A 24,658-nucleotide genomic window follows, 5' to 3' on the forward strand; every position below is an offset into this window, starting at 1 on the left:
GCGGGCAGAAAGTCGGCACTTTCTGCCCGGAGATGAGAAAAAACACTTTCACTTTACATTTTTTTATATTAAAACCATACTTGTATATTCATATCTAAATCAGTAGAAATCTGGTCAGTATTTTGAAGTCGCGAATGAGTAGTTAAAAAACTATAATCTTCACTTTTATATAATTGATTTTTTTTTTATTTCCTTAAATAGATTAGTTTTCGTCTAGTATTATTTCAATAAAAGAACAGAATATTAAAAAAATTAAGAAATTCATGAATATTAATGAAAAAACTTAATATATGTATAAATTTAACAACAAGGAAGTTTATATGAAAATACTATATGATATTATGATTTGTTAAATTCACTATTTCTACATAATGTTAGAATAAAAAAATATTTTTTAATTGATTAAACTAACCTTGATATCAGTGACAATGCAACTGGTAATGGTGACAAAGTTTTATTTCCTAATAAATAGTCATCAGTTTGTATATGTAAATGTTCATCTTCACTTTGTCGTAATGGTTTTCTTCGTCCAAAACCAAATCCATAATAGATACCAACTACAGCTGATCCAATTAACATTAATGCAAAAACGCAATAATCAATTGTATCAAATGTATGTTTCTTTACTTCAAATCCATTTTCTAACGTTTCCATACTTTGGTCGCTTGTCTAAAAACAATAAAAATAATATTTAATTTAAAAAAAATTCTGTCTCATGAGTAATGAATGACCTTGACACTCATAGACTGTGTGGAATTTTTTATAATATGTTAATTTATACTACTCATTGATTAAACAATAATTTTAAGTTAACAATAATCAAATAAAGTCTATAACTCAAGATCAATTACGTCAATATGGACGTAAAACTCGAGTGGAATGGAGCATGAAAAAAGCCGCCTATCTGAGCGAGGGCTAGTACTCTCGGTCGTTGCGTACTTTCTATTGCGCATCAAGCTGTCTTTTGTTTTCAATTTTTTAATCAATTGAAAGTGATTAAAAATATGTTTCCAATCACTTAGACAGCCTGGTGCGCAGTACAAAGTACGCGACGCCCGATGACTAGACCCCATTCAGCTATAGCACAATACCATTTGTTATAGCCTATAGCGGATTTGATGGTATAATATATATACTTACATCAACGGATTTCGATAACGGTTTTCAAAGTCAAAATAAACAAGTTTTAAGTAAATACTTCAATATAATATCGATTTAATATTTTGATTCAGTCTTTTAAATGTTAATAAATTTTTCATTTGAGCGCCCCTCAAATGTTGCCACCCTAGACTCAGACCTCACTGGCCTAAGTCTAAATCTAGCACTGGCTATAACTATATAATCGAACTAACTAAAATTTTAAGTAACGTTAGTTGATCATTAGCACATATAAAAAGGCTTTGTCAACCCCATTTTAAGATCAATATTTTCACCCATCGAACTAACGTATAATAAATAGATTGCCAAACTTCCTCATAGGATCCTGGGTAAAAGCCTTCTGTAGAGGGTACCTACAAAAAGTTGGCATTTCTGAACTGGTTCTTCACCCATCGAACCAATGTACGAAACTTACATCTATCGTGTTATAGATAGGAAGTTTTCCTGATTAAAAGTTATTTAATCTATAAAGATAAAAGAAGAAACTGACTGACTGACTGATCAGTCAACGCACAGCTGAAACCGCTGGGTGTAGAAGCATGAAATTTTGTACACACGTTTCTTAAATAACGTAAGATTTTTGGAAATTCATCCCCTAAGAGGTTTAAATAGGAGTTGAAAGTTTGTATGAAACTTGGTCAATTTTGAAGTTTGAAATGTAAAAAAGGTTATATAAGTTCATGGTTCAAAAGAAAAGTTTACAGTATGACTATTTTCAAAAAAATGCATTCTTCAAGGAGCTAAAATGATATGGTTCAAAACAAAAGTATATTATATCATTTTTTTATTTCATTCTTAACAATGGGATGTGAGTAAAGTTGTGGTTTTGGGGACGGGCTAAGCGAGGGCAAGCGGGTTGAAGGATAGCATATGGGTCTTCAAAGTTGACATTGTCTATATTGTGAGTAGTATATAGAGCGAGGTAAAGTTAGGTTTTTTAAATGAATCAATGATTCACTAAATGAATCATTTATGGAATCCATTGAAATGAATCATCATCACGCGCGAAGCCGTGAGCAAAAGCTAGTTATACATATAATTGCATGAAGGGAAGTTTTCATTGATCGATATAGGGATGAAATTCACATCAAATTAAAGCAAGAATTTTCAATTTGAACATTTTCTTTACTTATGTAAACATAGATTTTTACGTTCACAAACATTCAAAAAAATGATTGCTCGGCAGTACTCTTCAGATATTTCTATACAAAAAAGATAGAAGTCGAATTATTTCACAAAACTGACGTTACTGTCTAAAATCTGTAAAAAAATTTTGAGTTTAAAAATACCATGGCGGCAAATTTTTTCAATATAATAGATCCGATAAACAGGGGTAAATTTCGCTATACTTTAGTGTACCAAATAAAAAGGAATTGCTATAAAAAACAATCTACCCCGTGTAAGTTTTAGTAAGTAAAATTTAAAAAAAATTGAACTTTTTACTAAAAATAGTAAAATTTTTGAATTGAGTTAATTTATTATAATCAAAAATATGGTAAATTTTATCAGTTATATTTTTACTTACGTCAAACTAAATGGCCCAAACTCAACCTTAAAACTCAGCAATTTTTATTATAGATTATTAATCATATAGTTCAAATTTTATTATAGATTAATCAATTAGATAAAATTGTCTACTTTTAAAACAAAGGTTTTAGAATAATTAAAAAAAAAAGCTTTGATTTAACACAATGAACTTAACTATAAAATTTGCGAAGAACTAAAATAAAAAGTAGAAAAAATATTTTTTCCTAACTAAAATGTACATTTTACTATTTACCTCATAAAGATTACTATTTATACACTCCATAGTCCATATAGATACTTTTTGGAAAATCATTTAGCCATACGACAACCGGTGCTTTAAAATATAACTACGAGAACAGTCTTAAACTAGGTTTCAGTAAGCGTTGAATAAATAGATGGATATTAAGAAACCAAAGTAATTTACAACTATATACTATTCAAATCTTAATAAATAAATAGATCACTATTTAATATTATTCCAAAGATCACTTCTGTTTTAAATTTAAGCTTGATTCATTGCCACATTGACTGCTTGAGGTCATTAGTAATTTTCACACAAGCTTGTACAAAACAGAGTTTTTTTTTGTTCTTTGTGGATATGATTCTTAGAACCTATATCTTTTGAAGGGAATCTTTACATATAAAATACATAATTCAAAAAAATTTCTCAGAGAAATAGTTTTTTATGAATTTTTGAATCTTCATGTACGTTAAAAAGAATTTGTATGTATAAAACTTTTAACTCCAAAAAAAATTTCCCATTCTACGAGGTGCGTAAATGAAGGGAATAATAATTTGAGATATCATTGGCTTGTTTATGTGTAAAAATTAATAAAAATATTGAGATAAATTTATATGTTTAATTATCTTCTTAAGTGCGTAGTATCAATGTCTTTTTGCTTAAAATTTATCAATAACAAGTGAAAACAATTGACTGAGTTAATTTTTGAAATATCCTGTATAGAGAGTGTTTAATGTCAGTACTTGCATTTTTTTTAATAAGTTAGTAAAAAAACCATCATAATTTTTTTGCAGCCTTTTTGTTTTTTTTTGTTTTTTTTTTTGAGTAGTACTTTCTAGAATATTTTTTCGTTTTTCACCAGACCACTAGTTCAAACTCTCTACAAATTTTCAACTGCCTATCTTTTATGGTTTTGGAGAAAAAAAATAGACTCCAGAGTTTTGTCCTAATTTGCACCTTCACGGGTAAACAGTGATAACGGAAAAATGTTTCAAACAAAAGTTGTTTATTTTTTTACAAGAATCATTTTTTACATTTAAACTTTTGTTCTATCTCTAATGGTTTACAAGACCCGATTGACCTATGTTGCTCATTTACGAACTCGACTTCACTTTTTACGTCCTGAGTCCACAAACAGACGGACAACCGGAAATCTTGGAAGATTTTATGAACCCCTATCCCAAAATTTTATTCGTAACATCAACATTTTTTAGCATTAAAGACTTCGGACTAAACTTAGTATACTTTGATGTAATCATATGTTATATGTATACAGCATATAAAAACTTCTTTATTAATTATTATATAGTGAAATTTATGCTCAAGGATGCCAATATTAGTTTAACCTTAAAATCATTAATAATATTCAGAAGTTATATATGTCACAGTCAAAATGACTATTAATTGAAAAAAACAGGCAAAAGTACTTTTGACTGCACAGGTTGGTCAATAGTAGTTTTGGCTGAAAATCTTTGACTAATAGTGCTGTTGACTGAAAATTTGCGGTCAAAAGTGATTTTCACTGACGCTTCTGGTCAAAACTAGTTTTAATCACTAGAAGGGAACCGTCATGAATAACTCGGTATTTAATAACTCAAGTCAAAACAACTAGGACATTACAAATCCGGTTAAAACAACTCGGTAGAACAATAACTTGCATTAATTCTGCGACCGCGTTCACTCACTGAACCACGGATTGGCTATGCCTTTAATGGGGTCAAGTAAGCGAAGTTCTGCGGGTTTTTAGACTTTTTCATTAACCCTGTGATTACGTTCACTTACTGATCCACTGATTGTCTTTAATGGTGTCGACTTAGCATGGGGATGCGGGTTTTTTTTCTTTTTGATTAACCCTGTGATTGCATTTATGCTGACTGACGCACATGTTGACTGCGCCTTCAATGAGGTCGAATTAGCAACGGTCTGCGGTTTCATTAATCCTGCGATTGCGTTCATTCGATAATCCCAGTGGGATTAGCTGATTTATGTTGGTAAGTAGCCTCGTTAGAGAGTCAGCCAAATTTACTTTTAATTATTTGGAATGACAATAAAACTATTTATTTATTAAATATTGCGAAATGGTTTATCACAAAGATTGGGTATTATAAGTAATACAAAGAAAATGTAACAAGTACATAAAAAATTGACAGTAAAATAACGAAAAAAGACAATTACGTTATAGTTTTGTTAATGATTATTAACTTTAATTGAATCAGTTAGTCAAAACCACTTTTGACCAGCTTCAAAAGTACTTTTAATTTCAGTAAAAGTACTATTGTCGAAAGCCTGCGGTCATGAGTACTTTTGACTGATTTTGCGAGTTAAAAGTATTTTTGACCGATTAATAGTTTTGACTATAACATATACATTTTTATGAAATCTTACAATTTCGTCTTGTTAAATAATTTATAATATGGTAAAGAAAAACTTTTTTTTTAAATTTGTTTAATTAATAAAATTTCCATTCTGATAATAAGTGTGTATGCTTAACGTGTAATTTGTCTAACAATTAAAATAATTGTAAAATAATATGGCTTTATAAATATATACAGTGGTCCATTTTAATCTATTATGGCTTAAGGTTGTTGTCTTGCTATGGGCATATCGACAGAAAATTCTAAATTTGTAATACTTGTTAAGAATATAATAATACATTAACCAAAAAAATTTGAAGTCGATTGACCGTCTCTAACTCGAGTTAAATACAATTAATTTCGGATAATTAACATGGAGAGCATAGGAAAGGTTGCGTTTTGTTGTGTTTTTAACAAGTTTTTTAATTCTAAAAAAAACTAACTAAACATTCATGAATTTGTGCATGCGAGATTAAAAAAAAACCAAAACTATTGACCGCTTCATTCTTGAGATATAGTCACTCGAAGTTATATAAATTTTTTGTATAACAGAAACAATTATATTTAGAGTATAAGTAGTGTAAGAGAGGCTTCGCACGTGTGCAATGCTGATACTAAATTCACTACAGAAAAACTCTGAACGTTGTATATAAAAACATAGCGGCCCGCTCTGGCTTCACCTCTGCGTAAAACAGTGTCATGTATGAACTACTATTGCTACCGTATAATGATGTAATTATTTACGACATCACATTAGAAACCTCAAAAACAGCAGTACTTCTCCACTATTTAATGGATGTTATTATACATATAAACCTTCCTCTTAAATCACTCTATCTATTAAAAAAAACCGCATCAAAATCCGTTGCGTAGTTTCAAAGATTTAAGCATACAAAGGGACATAGGGACAGAGAAAGCGACTTTGTTTTATACTATGTAGTGATTACAGATGTTTATTATCATGCTATTATCATTCAGAATACGTGATAAATGGACAGTTGAGTTAAAAGCATGTTAAAATTAATACTTATTTGAGTGTGCTAAGCATATCTATACGTACATACCACTGCTGTAAGATGTAGTACACTATTTTTACAATATTGTAAAAAGACAACCACCTTAATAACTCGTTTTGTAGTTAGCCAATAAACAAATAACTTGCAATCACAAAAGTTGCAGAGTTTGATGGGGGCATCATTTTCTGGCATCAGATTGGACCTAGTTCTCCGGGTTGCTTTAATAGCAACTTTAGGTCCTAAAAGATAAGAGATAGAATAACACTTTAAATTAGAAGGTTGATTCTCAAAATTAAATTTTTTATTTAAAACATTTTTTCGGAAATCGTTAGCTTTCGTAGGAAATGCGACTTAAAAATACTTATGTCATTATTGCATTATTAAAGAAAAATAGGCTAGCTTCAGAAAAAATTTTTAGACAAAAGTTATGCAGGAACAATAAAGGTCATTCGCCTGTTTTAATAACTTTTAAGCCCAGGTAATCATTTGAACATCAAGGTCAGATGGTCTTGAAACTAGAATTTCATGTCAAAATCATAGACGAATGTCTTTTCTTTATTGCCATTGACAATTTTTTTATAAAACTTTTGATTGGTTAACTACAAAACGAGCAATTAGCCATAATAGATTAAAATGGCCCACCTTGTATGTAATTACTACCTACTTATATCGTTTAACAGTTAAACTTTAACTATATGAAACACCAGGACTTAATCACCCGCTTCGCTAAAGAAATTTGGACGTTAAAAACAAAGGCTATCGCGTTATAGCCTGCACTTCCCTTGACCTCACTTAGTCCTCCTTTTGTTCACAATTTCATAAAATTTAATTTTTTATTGAGGAACATTAAATTTTTTTTTTCTACGGGTGAAATAATTTTTAAAATCGGTTTAGTAGTTTTTGAGTTTATCTCTTACAAAAACAAATATACAAAAAATCAAATATTTCCCTTTATATAATTATACTTTAAATATAATAGATAATACATATAAAAGGTATTCTGAAAAAACTGAACTTTTGTTTAATTATTTAGACATAATAATAATAGAATTATTTTTAATTGATGATAGACATAGACATATTTTTGAAATTCTTATTTTATGTATTTTTAATAAGTAAAGGTCGATTACGAAATTCTAAAATATAAAAGCTGCAAGTTAATTGAGAAGCATGTAAGTATTCATTTCGGTGAAGTTAATTGTTAGGTCGATTTAAAGATAAAGCGGTTTGAAATTCGAGAATTGAAAAAAAACAATATATTTTGGTAATACATTTTTGTATCTTAAGGGGAGCTATAACGTTTGTGAGGAGAAAAAAACTACAATCTTCTTTATTACCTACATATTTTTAAGATTATAAAAAAGCAATTTTAACCGATTTTGTCCTCACACATTCCCTGTAGAGATAGCCAAAAAAGTGTTTTTTTCAACTTTTGCCCTAATATCTCGATTTCGAATGATTTAAAATAAAAACATGAAAAGCAGCATTAAAGTAAAACAAAACAAAAAATGGGTTATTTTTATCAATAATGACTAATTATAACTGGTTTTGTAGTTAACCAATCAAAAAATAACTTAGCCAAAAGTTTGATGGGGGACATCATATTCTGACATCGTTTTGGAACTAGTTCTTCGGGTTTCTTTAATAGCCACTTTAGATTCTAAACGGTAAGAGATAGAATAACACTTTAAATTAGAAAGTTGATCCTCATGAAAAAACTAACATTTTTCATCTAAACAATAAATTTTCATGCTGGATTCTGTTAGAACTAAATACTATTACAAAATTTGCGTTTGCAAAAAAAGTTACGAAAGATACATGAAAATTTTTGTATACAGTTAAAGATTTCAAGACAATAATAGGGAAAAAAGTTTCTATTCTTTTTTCATCATTATTTATTGAGAAAAAAATACAAGCTTTATTTTAAAAAAAAGTTTACACCCAAATCTTTACAAACGGAATGAAAAATTAAAAAAGCGCCAAAACTCGTATCCATTTTTAGGTGACTTAATAACAGAGTATTTTTTATTTCTAACAATTCGTTGGCCCACCATTATTCAAACATTATCACATTTCAAATTTTTTCTACTTTTACCAAAGTTACTGTAATACAAAAATTAACAGTCAGATGTTTATTTTCACGTTTGTACATTGATCTTCAAGATTAATTCAAGCGCGGATCCAGGAATTTTTTGGAGGCTAATTAAATTTTAATTAACGTTTTTAATTTAGGTATATTAATAATTTTACACATTTTATGCTCCTAAATGCATTCTTTAATTACTTGAAAAATTCTGATTTTGTAATTTCGGAGGCAGCAGTTATTCCCGATTGTCTGCCTAAAAGAAATACGTTATGAATTTATAACTTTTTTGCGGTTTTGGAAATTGGTAAAAACGGTATACGATCTTGTTAGAAATTGCTCACAAAGAAATTATTCACTCACAAATGCTCACAAATAAATAAATAATTGCTTTTACAATTCGTTCAAACCAAATTGGTACCGAGCAAGAATATGATGTGCACTCATTTATTTATTTAATTCCTTAGTTAACATTTAAATAAATTATACAAGATGTCTTGTGAATTACAAAACTACAATAATATGTAACTTGAGCTTTACTTCATTTTTCATATTTGAACTAAACGCAGATGTAAAGTTATTAATTGAAAAACTATTTTTTACTTTTTATACCATGTATATGAAATATACCAAGGTATACTAAGATTAGTCCCAAGTTTGTAACGCTTAAAAATATTAATACTATGAACAAAATTTTGGTATAAATGTTCATAAAATCATCTAATTAAATCCATTTCCGGTTGTCTGTCCGTCTGTCATCACGATTACTCAAAAACGAAAAGAGATATAAAGCTGAAATTTTTATAGCGTGCTTAGAACGTAAAAAGTGAGGCCCAGTTCGTAAATGAGCAACATATGTCAATTGGGTCTTGGATCCGTGGGACCCATCTTGTAAGCCGACAGAGAAAGAACAAAAGTTTAATATAAAAAGGTTTCTTATAAAAAAATAAACAACTTTTCTTTGAAACATTTTTTCAACATCACTGTTTTCCCGAGAGCGCAAATTATGCGCAAAATGTTTGACATGTATGTATGCGTGTAATATGACAGAGTAATCAACGCTGTCTATACAGAGTATTTCAACAATTAACTCAGTCAATTGTTAGTTTTCACTTGTTAATTTTTGAATTGAGTTTTTTCTTTAAATATTATTATATATAAATTATACGCTCATGTTTCAATATTCATTAATTGATTTTAATTTAGAAGCACTCAATATTTCTATTGACTTCATGAACTTTACAATACGATTTTAATTATATGAATTAAATTAATTAAATTGTCCCTATTATTTCCATATCTTTCACAGAATGCAAAAATCTTTGTAAATATTTTAGCATAAATTAGTATTTAGTTATTATCTGTTTATAAAATAGCTGCTACCGAAAATACTGCAATTAGAAATTTGAAGAATGTAGAACATAAGGCGACGATAAGGCAGAGAGTATATAGGGAAAGGAGATCATAGAAACAATCGGTAAGTATCCGGGAGTACATTTTGCCAACGGATTTAGGAAAAAATAGATCGAAAAAAATTTATCCCAAAAAAGAATTGGAGGGAGAAAAGTACTTTTTAGTACTTCTAGGCAGATATTGTCAGGGCGCAATCAGAGAGGTTTCGAAGGTATAACGGAACAGGACTCTCGCAGTGCTCAAACAGCTCCAAACGGTTCATGTAGTATTGACTGGGACTCACCTAGCCTCATTTAAAGATCCAACAGTCCTTATAATAACCTAACGATGTTATTTTAGTACAGCAGTCATTTTTCAGTTTATGGGCATATTGTTAAGTTGTTGTAAGGATATATGTTTATTTGAAAATTTTTATTAAAAATTGTTTCGCTTGCAGTGAATGTAGAAATATAAAATTTGTAAATGTAAAAACTCGTATCCAAAAGATTAATAAGAATATAGTTTAAAAAACTAAAAAACATGCTTGTTGCTTGTTCTAAGAATAACTGATTATGTCTTATGCATGGTATGATATTAGCGAGTTACAAACATACGAACCGAAAGTAGAAAGGCTGGCGAAAACTGGAGTGTGTGGCAGAGATTTATATGTTAATTTTCATGTCGACTCGAATAAAACCAGAATCGAAACGCTAAAATTGATACCGAAAAACGCCAATAAGTTTAGAAACATATTTCTTAGGTATTGATTTTGTGAATTAGAGAAGATATTAAATTTGATTATTTGAATATAGTACCACGAATTTAAACAGAATCCTTATTTTGTATTTACCAAAGATATAGAAATTATTGATGGGACGAATATTAGCATTCGCATATTCATTCGCAAAAATAGATGCGAATGTTTTTGACAAAAAATCATCATCTTTTTGTATCAAAATTGCAAAATAGCCCCAAGCTTCACTAATAATATGTACTTTACTCACATTTTTGTACCATGTATATATATGAAATATAATATGAAATATACATAGTATATTAAGTTTAGTCCCAAGTTTGTAACGCTTAAAAATATTGATGCTACGAAAAAAATTTTGGTATAGGTGTTTATATAATCATCTAATTAGTCCATTTCCGGTTGTCCGTGCGTCCGTCCGTCCGTCTGTGGACACGATAACTCAAAAATGAAAAAGATATCAAGCTGAAATTTTTACAGCGTACTCAGGACGTAAAAGGTGAGGTCGAGTTCGTAAATGAGCAACATTGGTCAATTAAGTCTTGACCTATGGGTCCGTAGGACCCATCTTGTAAACCATTAGAGATAGAACAAAAGTTTAAATGAAAAAAATGTTCCTTATCAAAATATGAACAACTTTTCTTTGAAACATTTTTTTGTAAACATCATTGTTTACCCGTGAGTGCGAAAATTAGGCGTAAATTGTATAGTATGTATTATATAAATTGTATATGTATGTGCAATGTGAATACGTGATAGAGTAATCAACACTATTTATGCATGGTATTTCAACAATTAACTCAGTCAATTGTTTGTTTTCACTTGTTAGATCACTTTTTAACCACTGTTTCGAATGTTGGACAAATGCAATTATATGCACTAACTCGACCCGTGCCGAATTCCGGTTCCTTGCTACTGTAACCCATGATTCGTGACTAAAAAACAATAACAAATTTCGAAAAGTGGTAAAAAATATCAAAAGTTATTAAATGAATATTAGGAGAACATGTTTTAAAAATAGTTTCATTTGAAATATCTTTACGGTTGCTGGTTCATTTCTTAATGATGTATGTCTTTAATATTAGGAAAACATCTATACAAACTGTTACATTGGAATCATGTTTGCCTAATACACTTATTTAAAGTATAGATAGATATATAATATTTTTTCGTCAAAATTATACATACTATCATTTGATTAGCCTGTGTTTTTCCTAAGCGGTACAGTTTTAGTCCGTGAGTATATTTTTTTCAGAAGCCAACATGATAAGCTTGAAAATGTAGGGTGAATCATGGAATTTGTTAAAGGATTAAAAAAGATAAGGTACGGACGGAAAAGAACATGCTGGAGAAATATATAAGGATTAATTAAGTTAATACATTAGAATTTGTGAGCGCTTCATTTGAAAGTTATTATTCGCACTCGCATTCGTAAATATTGCAAATAAACATTCGTCCCATCACTAGTAGAAATTATATAATTTTAAAAATAAAAACCTACAGACTTACAAAATACGATTAATTGTTTCGAGTCATTAAGGCGGAGGGTAACAGCACCTCCATACCGCCTCCGCAAAATTCTCGGCTCTTGGTATATAAGCATAAATCAGGTTTAAAAACACGATAGTAAAATATTCCGTAGCTATATCCTATAAATAAATATTTATTATCATTTATTATCACTAATTGTTTTCCAAACATATTTGTAACGGAACCATATAAAAAGTTTTCTAAAGTGGCCTTGAATACGAATATATCAAGTTTATTAACGAATACAATATTTATTATGCATTGCTACCATATAATTTTTTAAAACATGTTATAAAATTTGGGCACCGACCAAATGATTAATTTCTGTAAACAACTATTGTGAAGTGAGTATATCGAAGCGTCGCTTCAGTATTAGTTTATTTAGTTATGTTGACGCGGTATCGTATCCTATAAATTCTGTTACTGAGTGAATTTTCCATGAAATGTATATAAACACAATGATCATAATAATTTTATAAATATATTATTTAATTTTCCGATTAATTCATTTTAAGCAAAGCATGGCCAAGATTTATTTTAATGCAATAGATTGTATAAACTTAAAGAAAATAATTTTCTCAGGTATTCACATACATATACTTATCAGAGGAGTCCACACATTGATGGATTGGTCCACCGGATGAGTCTGACATGGTATAAAACATCTTTAAAACATAATATATACATTACACTTATAACAAAATCTATAAAAACAGTCAACCTTTACTTAAACCGTGAAAAATTTGAGAAAAGTCTTTAGGTAAATGGAAAGAAGCATGGGTTCATTAGAACATAACGAGTTATGGTCTTTTAAAAGGCTCCAAGAGTCGATTTAGTCGAACGGGCATATTTCTAGTAGCCAACATGAAGGATTTATTTTTCAACTGCTCAGCCAATAACAGCTCAAGACCCCTACAAATCCACTGAAAATGCTAAAAGAATCACTGATTTTACAAGGACCTTTTTTTTTTTTTTTTTTTTTTTATTTAAAACTGGCTTTAGCTACTGCTATACAGCCATTAACAATGGTACAATGACCTTTTCAAAAAATTTCTTTGAGCAACCACTATTCATTTTTAAGATTTAAAAAAAAAAAAACAACAAAAATTATGGTAATGTAATTAATTATCACGTATTTACGTTTTATGTAATTAACTTGTTAATTATGTAATTAATCATTTTAACGTTAAATATTGTAGCATCGTTAATTTTAAAGATTTGTTACTACAATTTTCGTAATATATATTTTAATATCATGTGTATATACCATTGACTTTATATTTTTATATAGACTAAGCATCTCCTATCTTTCCATATGCTACAATGAGAAATGTGGCAACATCCGAGGTAATTGCTTAGGTCAGCTAGGGATATTTAAAAAAAAAAATACATTTATCAAAAGGATATAGAACATTTATCAAAAAAATATACATTGAATATAGGGACATTAATCAAAAACACATACATTGAATGTCAAATTCACAAAATGTTTTACATAAATGATTTCAAAAAAACTGATTTCACTGAGCTTTTTCGCTTTTTGACTTAAAAAAATACTTATCACGTATCACTTTACATTTTTTCTTACGAATCTACAATGATTGGATCTAAGCAATTACCTCAGATGTTGGCACGTTTAAAATCGTTTAACACTCAGTCTATACAACTCTAACGTCAATTGTATGTACCCTCTGAGCTACAAAAAACGGACGGATTTACGCTGAGTATATATGTAAATCCGTTCGTTTTTTTGACACAGAGGAGTATATATACATCCGAAAAATAATCATTTTAAAAAAATTTCTAGAAAATAGAAAATTTAAATAAATTATTATCCATTTTTTAGCTTTTAAATCCTTCCTCGAAAATCCCGTAATACTCAAACGCTCTTTGAAAAATATAATTGTTTATATTTTTCAAGACATTAAGAGCCCAAAGGACCTTTCATACAAGGTATTAAAATCATAGGTATAAGTTCTGAATACACAGTGGGTTTTGCTAAATCACCATAAGATTAATTTTCAAGTACATAATTATTTTATCAAATGGATTAGACAATCTTTTATTAAATTAAACCTTGTTAGCCTTTTATGGCACAGATTATCAAAACATGCAAAAAATTACGTAACTTCAATTTATTAACATAATAAATATAAATTATATTATTTTTAGAATGAACTTTTAACGATTAATTAAAAATTGTTTACAAATTTAAAATCAAAACACTTGTACTCTAAATATTAAGGCGTGTATTAAACGTAAACAATTTTATTTGTTACAAATAATTGATAAAAATTTATAAAATTACTACAAACGACCTTGGAAAATGTAGTAGCATTTTATCAATTTGAAGTCATAGTCATCAAAATAGTAGGAAAAATATACAGAATGTAAATATAACCTAATCACAGAGCATTACACAAAGTCTTCAGCCTGGTGCCTTGCCTGGTCAAATAATTATACATTTTGAATCATACTAGCAGGTATCCGAACGCTTTTCGGGGCAATTCCTCCTTTAAAAACAAAGACTATTACGTTATAGCCCTAACTTATCCTCACTTTTGTTCACAATTTTATGGATTTTAATTTTTTGCCCATGATACTCGCTGACACTGTAACTTTCTATAGGTTAACTTCCAATCGTTAAATTTTCCTGATTTTTATAGATACTTTTTGTATCAAATTACCTAGTCCTGCGTATATAAAAATTTCAGCTTGATATCTCTTTTGGTTTTTGAGTTATTGTGTTCACAGGCGGGCAGACAAACAGACCCATACCCAAATTTTGTTCGTAGCATCAATATTTCTAAGCGTTACAAACTTGGGACTAAACTTAGAATACCTTGATATATTACATATATACAGGGTATAATAATGCAAGCATTGATATCCAACACTTTCTATACATGGTATTTCAACAATTAACTCAATCAATTGTTTGTTTTCACTTGTTTTAATTAAAAATGATATTGAGGCTTCATTAAATTGTATCAATAATTATTATATTTAAATTTTTTTTTTTTTATTACACTTAAGACGTCATTACTAAAAAAATATAAGATTATTAAAATAAGATCGTCATAATAAACAAGACAAATTTTTTTACAATACTATGCAAAAAATCTAACTTGGTTAATCAGAAATTTTTGTATTAACTTAATTGTTGTTTAATTCAGAACCAAGCTCTCATTTTTTTTTAAATTTTAGAAAAATGTATAAACAGGTGGAGCATAAAATTGTGCGATTTTTACCTTACCACTTTAAACTACATTAAAAAGCATTTATGAATATTAAGTACTCAAAAAAATGTCTTTTTTAAGCAAATTGTAATATAGTTTAATTCCTTATAAGTGTGACTTAATAACTAACTAATCACTGTGACTTAATAACTAACTAATTTATCTATCTATACATATAAAATGATTTGTCCTGAATGACTGACTGACAGATAATCGCACAGCCTAAACTGCTGTCGTAGAGACCTGAAACTTGAAGGGTGTGTTCTCTTTATGACGTAGGAATTCGATAAGAAAGGATTTTCAGAAATTCTACCTTTAAGGGAGTGAAAAACGAGGGCAATCTGTTTGTATGAGACAGCGTGATTTCTTGATCTAATCTACTTCAAATTTTGCATAAATGTTCTTTAATAGATGTGATGGAAGATATGTTTCGTACTTTATTGAAACTAATTGCCTAACGCAGTTAAAAAGGGGTAGAAAGTTATTTTGGGGGTGATTTGCATCGAAGTTGATATTCGTCATTTTTTAATTAACCGATTGAACACTTAACCGTTTTTAAAAATTATTTCACCTGTAGAGAGTTACATTATCAGCGAGTATCATGGGCTAAATTTTCACACCAAAAAATTAAAATTCATAAAATATTGAATAAACAGAAGGATATTGAGGTCAAGGAAGGTTAGGGCTACAACAAGGTAATTTTTTTAAAGTTGAATTGAACAGCAAAGCGGGCCGGTATCTGCTAATGTAATAAAATCTTACAAGTCAATTTTAACCTACTTCTAATTGTCTGATTAACTTGAAGATTTGCGCACGTATGAAGGTCCGATGACAATACAATAATTAAAATAACTTTATCCTAGTATCCTTACCATAATCACCATAATAAACGATCGATAATCTTATCTTTATTACTTTAATAATATTATATTAATAGTAATCTCAACCATGAGATAGTATAGTGGTTAGGGCCCATCCACGTTAAAAAAATTTTATTTCATTCTTTGTTACCCAAACAGTGCACAATCTTTATCTTAGACCATATTTATATATAAATTATATTTTTTTTAAACACACTTAATTGCACTAAAAGTTGATAATAATTTTAATTCTAAGGTAAAATTCAAAACGTGGGGTGGTCGATATGTTTTAAATCAGCTAATTTAAAGAATGCGTATAGAGAACATCCCACTTTTCCAATTTTACATTACTATTAAAATTTTTTTTCCATCTCCGCGCAGAAACTGTCAGTTTCATTAAAAACCATTCCCTAGTTTTAGCGTGAAAGCGTAACAAACAAACAAACAAACAAACATGCTTACTTTGGCATTTATAGAGAATAGAGAATAGAGATTGACTTTGTTCTTCAGAGTCATTTTACTCATATTCATAATAGGGAATCAGATTAAATTTTTTTTATCACTTCAGGTGAAGAATTCTCACTATACGAATAGAAAAGTTAAGTTCCAATTTCTTCGTTTTTTTATCAATTTTAATTTCACTTTCAAATTTTGTCATAGTATCAAGTCTAGTTTTACATTTTTATGGGTAATATGGCCAATTCGACATCAGGATTATGCCCTATTAGAAAGATGTAGAAGAAAACTTTAATATTCTATACTTATTAAAAATCTTAAAAACAAAAATCATTATCACTGTATATACCTATATTTAAAGATTAATTAGTTAATTTAAGTAAAATATATGAATAAAATTAAAGTATTGCAAATGGAATAATATACTGCCATCAAATGCTATCCAACTTGTACTAATTCCATAATTCCATCAAACGAATTGGACAAAGAACTTTGTCCTTTTTCTTTGATAATGTAAACACACTTTTATTCAAACATTGAATGTATGCACGTGTTTTATTTCGAATTTAACTGAGTAATAAGTGGACTTATTTGAAAAAAAAAATGTATATTTAATTTTGTACAACTGTTAAATAAATAATAATATTGCCGTTAGTTTAGATCAAACCATAAGTCAATAATTAAGAAAGAAAAGCAAAAACATATATCTTCTAATTTTAAGTTTTCTGCTAATTCACACACTAAATGTTCCAGTCTCATAAATGAGTTGGAGTCTCAAATCGTTGATTTATATTAGAAAATTGAATTTTATTGATTATTCATTCCGGCTTCATTGTATGGCGAGGATTATGGGTTTGACCGGTATGAATGTATGTTCATCTCTTCCCACTTAGCTTCTAAACTACTTATCAAAATTTGGCAAATGAGGTTCCGTTAAAAGCGTCTTGATTGTCCGCTGTTTATAGACTGTCTGGCGTCACATTACATTAAATATGGAGGATGTAAAGTTATGATCGAAAAACAAATTTCGATTAAATGATAGCGTGTTAGGTATCAAATGAAAGGGCGTTTGAAAACTACTTATTACGCCTCTAATTATAAACGCAAAATAGTTTAAAATATATGTACTTTCGTCTGTTTCCTCCAAGCTTCTAAACTATTTATCATAATTTGACAAATGAGGTATCGTTAAAAGCGTCTTGATCGTCCGCCGTTTATAGGCTTTGTGACGTCATTCGTAAATTGAATATGGCTTCCTCTAAAAGACATGCAGTTCTGAACTAAAAACAAATTTTTATTTCATAATACTGTGTTAGATATCAAATAAAAATGCGTAACTAGCACTTTTCATATATATACATATATTGTTATACTTTATCACGAATTATAACATCAAAATATGTAGTTTAAATAAAATAAATTTCAAAAGCTAAAACCCCGACGACTACAAAATCACACTCTTAAAAGTATGAAAACAAGAAAATATTTTTATCTGAAATCAAACAGTTTTCCACAAGACGGAAAAGAGGCCCCCGACTGCAATGACGATTTTACTTATCATAACAATTTCAGATGAAAATCTTTTCTTGTTTATCATACTTTTAAGAGCCTGATTTTGTAGTCTTCGGGGTTTTAGTTTTTATTTTATTTTGTGTGTAGATATCTCACATATCTGGCAATTGTTTAAACAAATTAGCTAATTAGGTTATAAGGGGTATGCGACTTCCCGTGGTAGATTAATAAAAACTAAGAACAACTGCACCAAGTTTTGCCAAATTTTTTTTATCCCCTTCCCATCGCTTGGTACCGCAAGTTTTAGTAAACAAATGGAACATCTCGGCTCATTGTGAAAACACAAAAAACATTTCTTTTTAGAAATACGTCAACTCGGAAAATAAAAATTATTAACTTCAATTTAATAAAAATTAGCTCTTTTAAAAATACATTTCAAGTAATAGTGAAAGCTTTAATCCTTCTGCGTTATTTTAAGAAGAAAAATTAAAAACATGAATTTAAAAATTTATGAAATATAATACATGCATAGAAGAGGTGAAATGAAACTAAATACGTTTTTAATTTGTATTAATTTTATTATAAATTTTTTATTTTTTAAAAGGTCAAAATATATTCCTGTGTCTTACTATTAAATCACCCGGAAATAATAACCTTACAAACTTTCAAATAAATAAAAACCAATTAAACGTAGTACATTGTTGGTTATAAATTTGTAACAAGGTATACTAACAAGCCAAGTATTTAATAGCACAGTATTTTTATCAATGTAATATTCTTTTGTCATTACAAAAATAAAATTCACTCGATAATAATATTTATTAATTATTATGGTTACAACATTATTGGAAAAGCTTGATAAACATATAATATGTAAAATAAAAAAAAATTGTAAAAAATTAAATAAACTTGTTAACTCATTATATTTTCATTTTTAGTTCAATAAAACAGTGGGTAGAATGAATGCTGATTATGTGATTTTTATATTGTATGCAAATTATTGTTTTGAATAAAAAGAAATTTAAAAAATGATAAATTTACAAGTAATAAAAGAAAAAAAGATAAATTTATAATTATTTTTATTAATAAAAATTGATATTCATATGAGTCTAGCTCTAGATAAAACATTTGCTATTTGTCTCTAATTCTTTTGTTATTAAAAAACTGGTCTCAAATTTTTTACCTAATAAAAAGCAATTTTTTAATATTTTACCTATATTGCATTTTTTTAAATTGTAAAATTGCTAAAATTTGATAAAAATTCCAACGCCTATTTTTATAAAACAGTAAAACTTGTTTCTTTCAAAAACTGGATTAGTAACCTTTTGGATTTTTTTTACCCCCAACCTTCGAAAAACCAACTTATTTTAATACCTTTTTAAAATTTATCATTATTTTATCATTCGATTTAAAAATCGAAAGTCTGTTGGTATATTTATAAAATCTTTAATAATATGCGTAAATTATAATAAAGGTAATTACAAATAATAAATTTGAAATTTAAAAAAAAAACGCGGGCTCTTGTTTGAATGTCAAAAATATTGTAATGTATTTTAAGTAGGTAATTCCAATTTCGAAAAAAACGATTAATCGAATTAAAATTCCGGGTTATGCGGTAAAACAACCAAAAATTCTTTTTAAATTACAAAAATTAATTACATAATTAAATATAAACTATATATGAAACTTTCACTTTTGATACTTACTTTTATGAAATAAACTAATCAGGTCCAAATATTTGTATGCATAAATTTATTTACAAAATTTTTTGACTTAAATAAAATGTGTTAAAATTAGGTTATGTTTGTATAGTATTTAATTATTTTGTTTAGTTTTTTATTAATTAAAAAGTATTGATTTTAACAATATGTTATAGCAATAATACACTTTAATCAATCACTTCGTACTAACAATTATTCAACAAAGACAATCACCAAACCCGCTCGATTAAGTGTCAATTACTAACTAAACAGAACACTTGTGTTGACAATTTCTTGACAACACGATGTTTTATTAAACCGAGAAAAACGTCATCAATAGACATGCATGCGATTACAATGCGATGCGGCCGCCCCTCACTTGCTGGCTCTTTACTTCTATAATAAAAAGTATAACGTAGTGTTAATATACTGTACTGTAGACTGATCGGCCGTGAAAACAACAAAATAATATAAAATTATGAAAGTATGGTCAAATTGAGTCCAACCATTCTTGCCAAAATGAGCAAGCACAACGTCTAGCTTTGGAGAGACTTCTGTACTCTTGGAACCAGTTAATACTTATGGGCCTGTTTATTTGCCTTCCTCTATTGCCGCCGTAACTAGCATATGGCCAGAATCAATACAAAAACGCCCTTTGTAGATTTTGGGAAAATGTTTAAGACTTCCAGTTTAGGAGAAACTTCAAAAGGCTTAAAATTAACTACGGAGAATATTTACTAGTCTGCTAATTGGCCACTATCGATTTGATAAGCATGTGATCACAATTAGTCTTTTATAAGAATCTAACTCTTATCTGTAGATTTTGTGAAAATTTCCTTTATTTTCGGGTTTGGAAATACTTCTGAACACTTAAAACATCACTTGGGGATACTTACGTGAAATATTGAAGAGCTATTTTGTTAAATAAGGTTTTTATTAACACAATTTTTTTTAACCCGTGTGTAATAATAAAATTATAAAATTAAGAAATACACATATTTTATTATTTAAAACAATTGACTGAGTTAATTGTTGAAATACCATGTATAGACAGTGTTGATTACTCTGTCATCACACATGCACATATGTCACACATAAACAACCGATATTCCCATATAATACAACAATACAATTTGCGCTCTCACGGGTAAACAATGATATTTACGAAAAAATGTTTAAAACAAAAGTTGTTTATTTTTTATACGGAACATTTTTTACATTTCAACTTTTATTCTATCACTAACGGTTTACAAGATTGGTCCTACGGACACAAGACACAATTGACCTATGTTGCTCATTTACGCACGCTATAAAAATTTCAGCTTGATATCTCTTTTCTTTTATGAGTTATCGTAATGACAAACGGACAGGCGACAGACAACCGGAAATGAACTAATTAGGTGATTTTATGAACACCTACACCAAAATTTTGTTCATAGCATCAATGTTTTTAAGCGTTACAAAATTCGGACTAAACTTAGTATACCTTGGTATATTTCATATACATGGTATAAATAGTATACATAATTGCAAAATAATAGATAAGTAATGTACCTAAATCAAATATTTACGGATGTTTTAAACGTCATGTATATTTTGGATGAATTAGATTAAAAAGTTTTAATGAAAACATTTTATAAATAATTAAAAATATAAATCAAACAATTTGTATGCCAATTTTTAATTCATACTGTATACCGGGAGTAAACTTAAATATGAGAACTCTAAAAGACCTTTAAAATGATTGTGCATTGGTAAACATATGTGTCACTATGCGTTTGTCTAAATGCCTTAAGGTTCACCAGTACTAAAATTAAACCTTTATATAATTTTTTTCTTTTATTGCGACGCGCCAAGCTTCCGATTTCATACTTGTAATTATTCGGTTATTATTGGTATTGAAATAGTTCGATTATATGATTTAAATTTTTACCCAAAAACTTTAATTAAGTACTAAAGTATGCTATCTGTATTACAGCAGTATGAAATAAACAGAAAAAAGTGAGGAAGACAGAAACAGATATTTATAGATTAGACTCATTTACTAGAAGCGATTATAGATTATAATTGGCAGCCATCTCAGTTTTTCCTTTTCTGAGATAATCCCACTTCAGTATAGGTAGTTTATGTCACGTTTAATTTAAATTTAAAATTAAAATTCAATTAAATTTAATCCTAGTTTAATTCAAGAGCGATGAACGGATGAAATCGTATCCTCATAACACAGCATTATTCTAATTATATTTCCAAAATCACAAAAAAATTTCAGCTAATCACTATGATAAATCGCCGGAACTTAATGAGCCATTCATTTTAAGTTTCAGCTTAGAGTTCAGGTCGGAGCGACGGCCAATGAATGGTGCATTCATACACTGTTCGAAATTGTGATTAAGGCAATTCACTCGTTATAGACTCCATAAAAGTGACAATATGTACAGACATTGTATCTATACATACAGAGTGTTCGAAAGTTCGAGACTCCTTTTGAATTTTAGAAAATAATTACAAAAATATGATTAGAGCCAAAATTATATGATTTCGCTCGTGTAATTTAATGATGTCTTTGGATTTAGCATTAACCTTGACCATGAAGATCATTTCAAGGTCAAATCGATTTTTTAATATGAGGTAGTATCTTCTTTTTGTATGTCAATGCAAAGTTATGAAAATCATTCAGCAATTTTATTCTAATACTTTTATAGTGAATTCATTTAATCATTCAATCATTTAAGAATTCCATTTAAAATATCGACTTGGCCTTGAACTGACCTTCATTTTCAAGGTGAAGCTCAAGAAATACTACAAATTTTATCTTTCTAAAATTCAGAGGGGGTCTTGAACTTTCTGAATACCCACAAATATATAATATACTCAATACACACACACACACAAACACAAAAATTCAAATTTTTTTTTTTGCTTACCCTTTCAACAAATCGGGTACCAAAAAATTCGCCAAAAATTAATATTTCAATACGTTGTTTTTCATATATAGTTTTCGAGATATATAAAAAAGTATCTATTTTTTGTATACTCGGTATACGTCCAGAACGTTAGTTAAACTTATTTTGATTGTTAATACCATGAAGGTTATAAGAAGGAGAACGATCGCTATAGAAAATATTGTCCCCGAAATATGGATAAAATAAGTGAAGCGCTGCGACCACTAAGTAGTATCAATAAAAGCGGGCTGTTGTGCGCTAATTTGAAATGATATATCAATTTGTACATTATGCAACTAACTTCATCTACTTGTACTCATAAACAGCTAACTTCGCAGATACTACTTCTTGATGACAGCGCGGCTGGTGGCTGAAAATGAACTATAAATTCTACAAATTTTCAAGAACAGACGCGCTAATGCTTTAACACGTAGCGATCGTTCTCCTTCTTTATAACCTTCATGGTTAATACCTCATGATGGTGAAAAAAATTCCCGTTTTTTTTTATTAAATACAAAATACTTTTATTAATCTTATATTATTAAATTTTAATGAATTTCTAAGAAAAGGCATCTCACGATTAAACTTAATAGGCCTGTTACGTCCCTCATTGCCAAGCATTCTGATTTGATTTCACCTTTAGAATACATTTCAACAGCTAATACTCATAAAGTTATATAAAGCATACACTCATTATCATATAAATAAAGAGGAGTTTGTGCTGTTTAACGACATGGAAAATATTAAGTATATCGTGAGCTCCATATAAGGACGAATTCGCCAAAGCGCAACCTTTGAAAATATACTAACTAAATTGACAACAGAGTGAGAACAACCTCTTTAAGATGATTGAGAAGGATAATCAATGACGAAGCATGATTATTAATGTCATACACAAATAATATCCTGGCTCGTATTTACAACATAATAATTGCCATTTAATAAATATTATTTACTAATTTGAATATCATGCTCTGTTATTGTGTTTCTCTGTCAGCTGTTTGAATATTGTGTTGTTGTCTTTGTTAATTTTCTCTGCGAATCTAACAGTGCGAAATCTAACAGCACAACTATTCAATTCAGAACAGTCGATTGAAGTTTTGCAAATTTTTAAATTGAGCTAAACATACCCCCCCCCCCATAGAAAATTTGAGTCAATAATTCGAGGATATTTTATTAATAAATTCAAGCAATTTAAAAAATATTCGGAAATTTTACAAAAAATCGGAAATGCTGATTAATTAACAGATCATCGAATTAAATAGAAGAAAGTTATTATATTATCTCGAGAAAATGTAAAGATATAATTCGGCAAATCGACGGTCTTTTTTAATGGAAATCTCCGAGAATATATTAAGATCGGCGATGTTAAATTCACTGTTTTATATAATTAATAATTTTCAGAGATTCATTTACTCACCCACTTATTTTGTGGAATTAATAATTTAAAATAAGCGTCTAAACAGTTAAAAAAATTTCAGATGGCATATTCAATGTAACAATTGAATCAATCAAATCCATTGTGCAATTAAAGCCCAAATACTTTAAAGAAGAACCAAAATATTTGCTTTCTGGGATGTAAATTCTCCTTAACTCATGTAAAAAATGTACAAATTTCGACGATATTTCGAAAGCAGTGTTTAAGTTGAATAATGCGATTTTCTTAGCGCGCAACCTCGTTTGTTTCCTTTTGATTGCTCCTGTAACATCAGCTTCTTGCGAACGTTTTTTAGAAAATTAAAATTAGTTTTAAATTATTTGTGGACCACAATGGGGAATGATCGTTCAAATGTATTGATGTTGCTTTATTCTTCGAAGGATAAAGTAGATGAAATTTATCTTCGTGAAATCGTTGAAAAATGGTGCCTTTTGAAACATCGGAGAGTTAAAATCT

The 24,658-nt window shown here is 28.7% G+C and overlaps 1 protein-coding gene across 2 annotated transcripts in view; it reads right to left on the minus strand.

The window, feature by feature from the left end:
* LOC123299505 (sodium-coupled monocarboxylate transporter 2) overlaps positions 1 to 19,878 on the minus strand; it is a 29,345-nt gene extending 9,467 nt beyond the window's left edge. Inside the window, exons 1-2 of one of the 2 annotated variants that reach the window (XM_044882146.1) lie at positions 19,829 to 19,878; positions 413 to 669 (exon numbers count right to left, since the gene is read on the minus strand). In XM_044882146.1, coding sequence (XP_044738081.1) covers positions 413 to 654 — 242 coding nt within the window. In that variant the 5' untranslated portion in view covers positions 655 to 669; positions 19,829 to 19,878. Of the gene's footprint in view, positions 1 to 412; positions 670 to 19,828 lie in introns of those variants that run through there. The other variant, XM_044882940.1, reaches the window with a different exon arrangement.
* Between the last annotated feature and the right edge of the window lie 4,780 nt (positions 19,879 to 24,658).

The sequence above is a fragment of the Chrysoperla carnea genome, chromosome 1 (genome assembly GCF_905475395.1).
Source record: "Chrysoperla carnea chromosome 1, inChrCarn1.1, whole genome shotgun sequence".
Classification (NCBI taxonomy): domain Eukaryota; kingdom Metazoa; phylum Arthropoda; class Insecta; order Neuroptera; family Chrysopidae; genus Chrysoperla; species Chrysoperla carnea.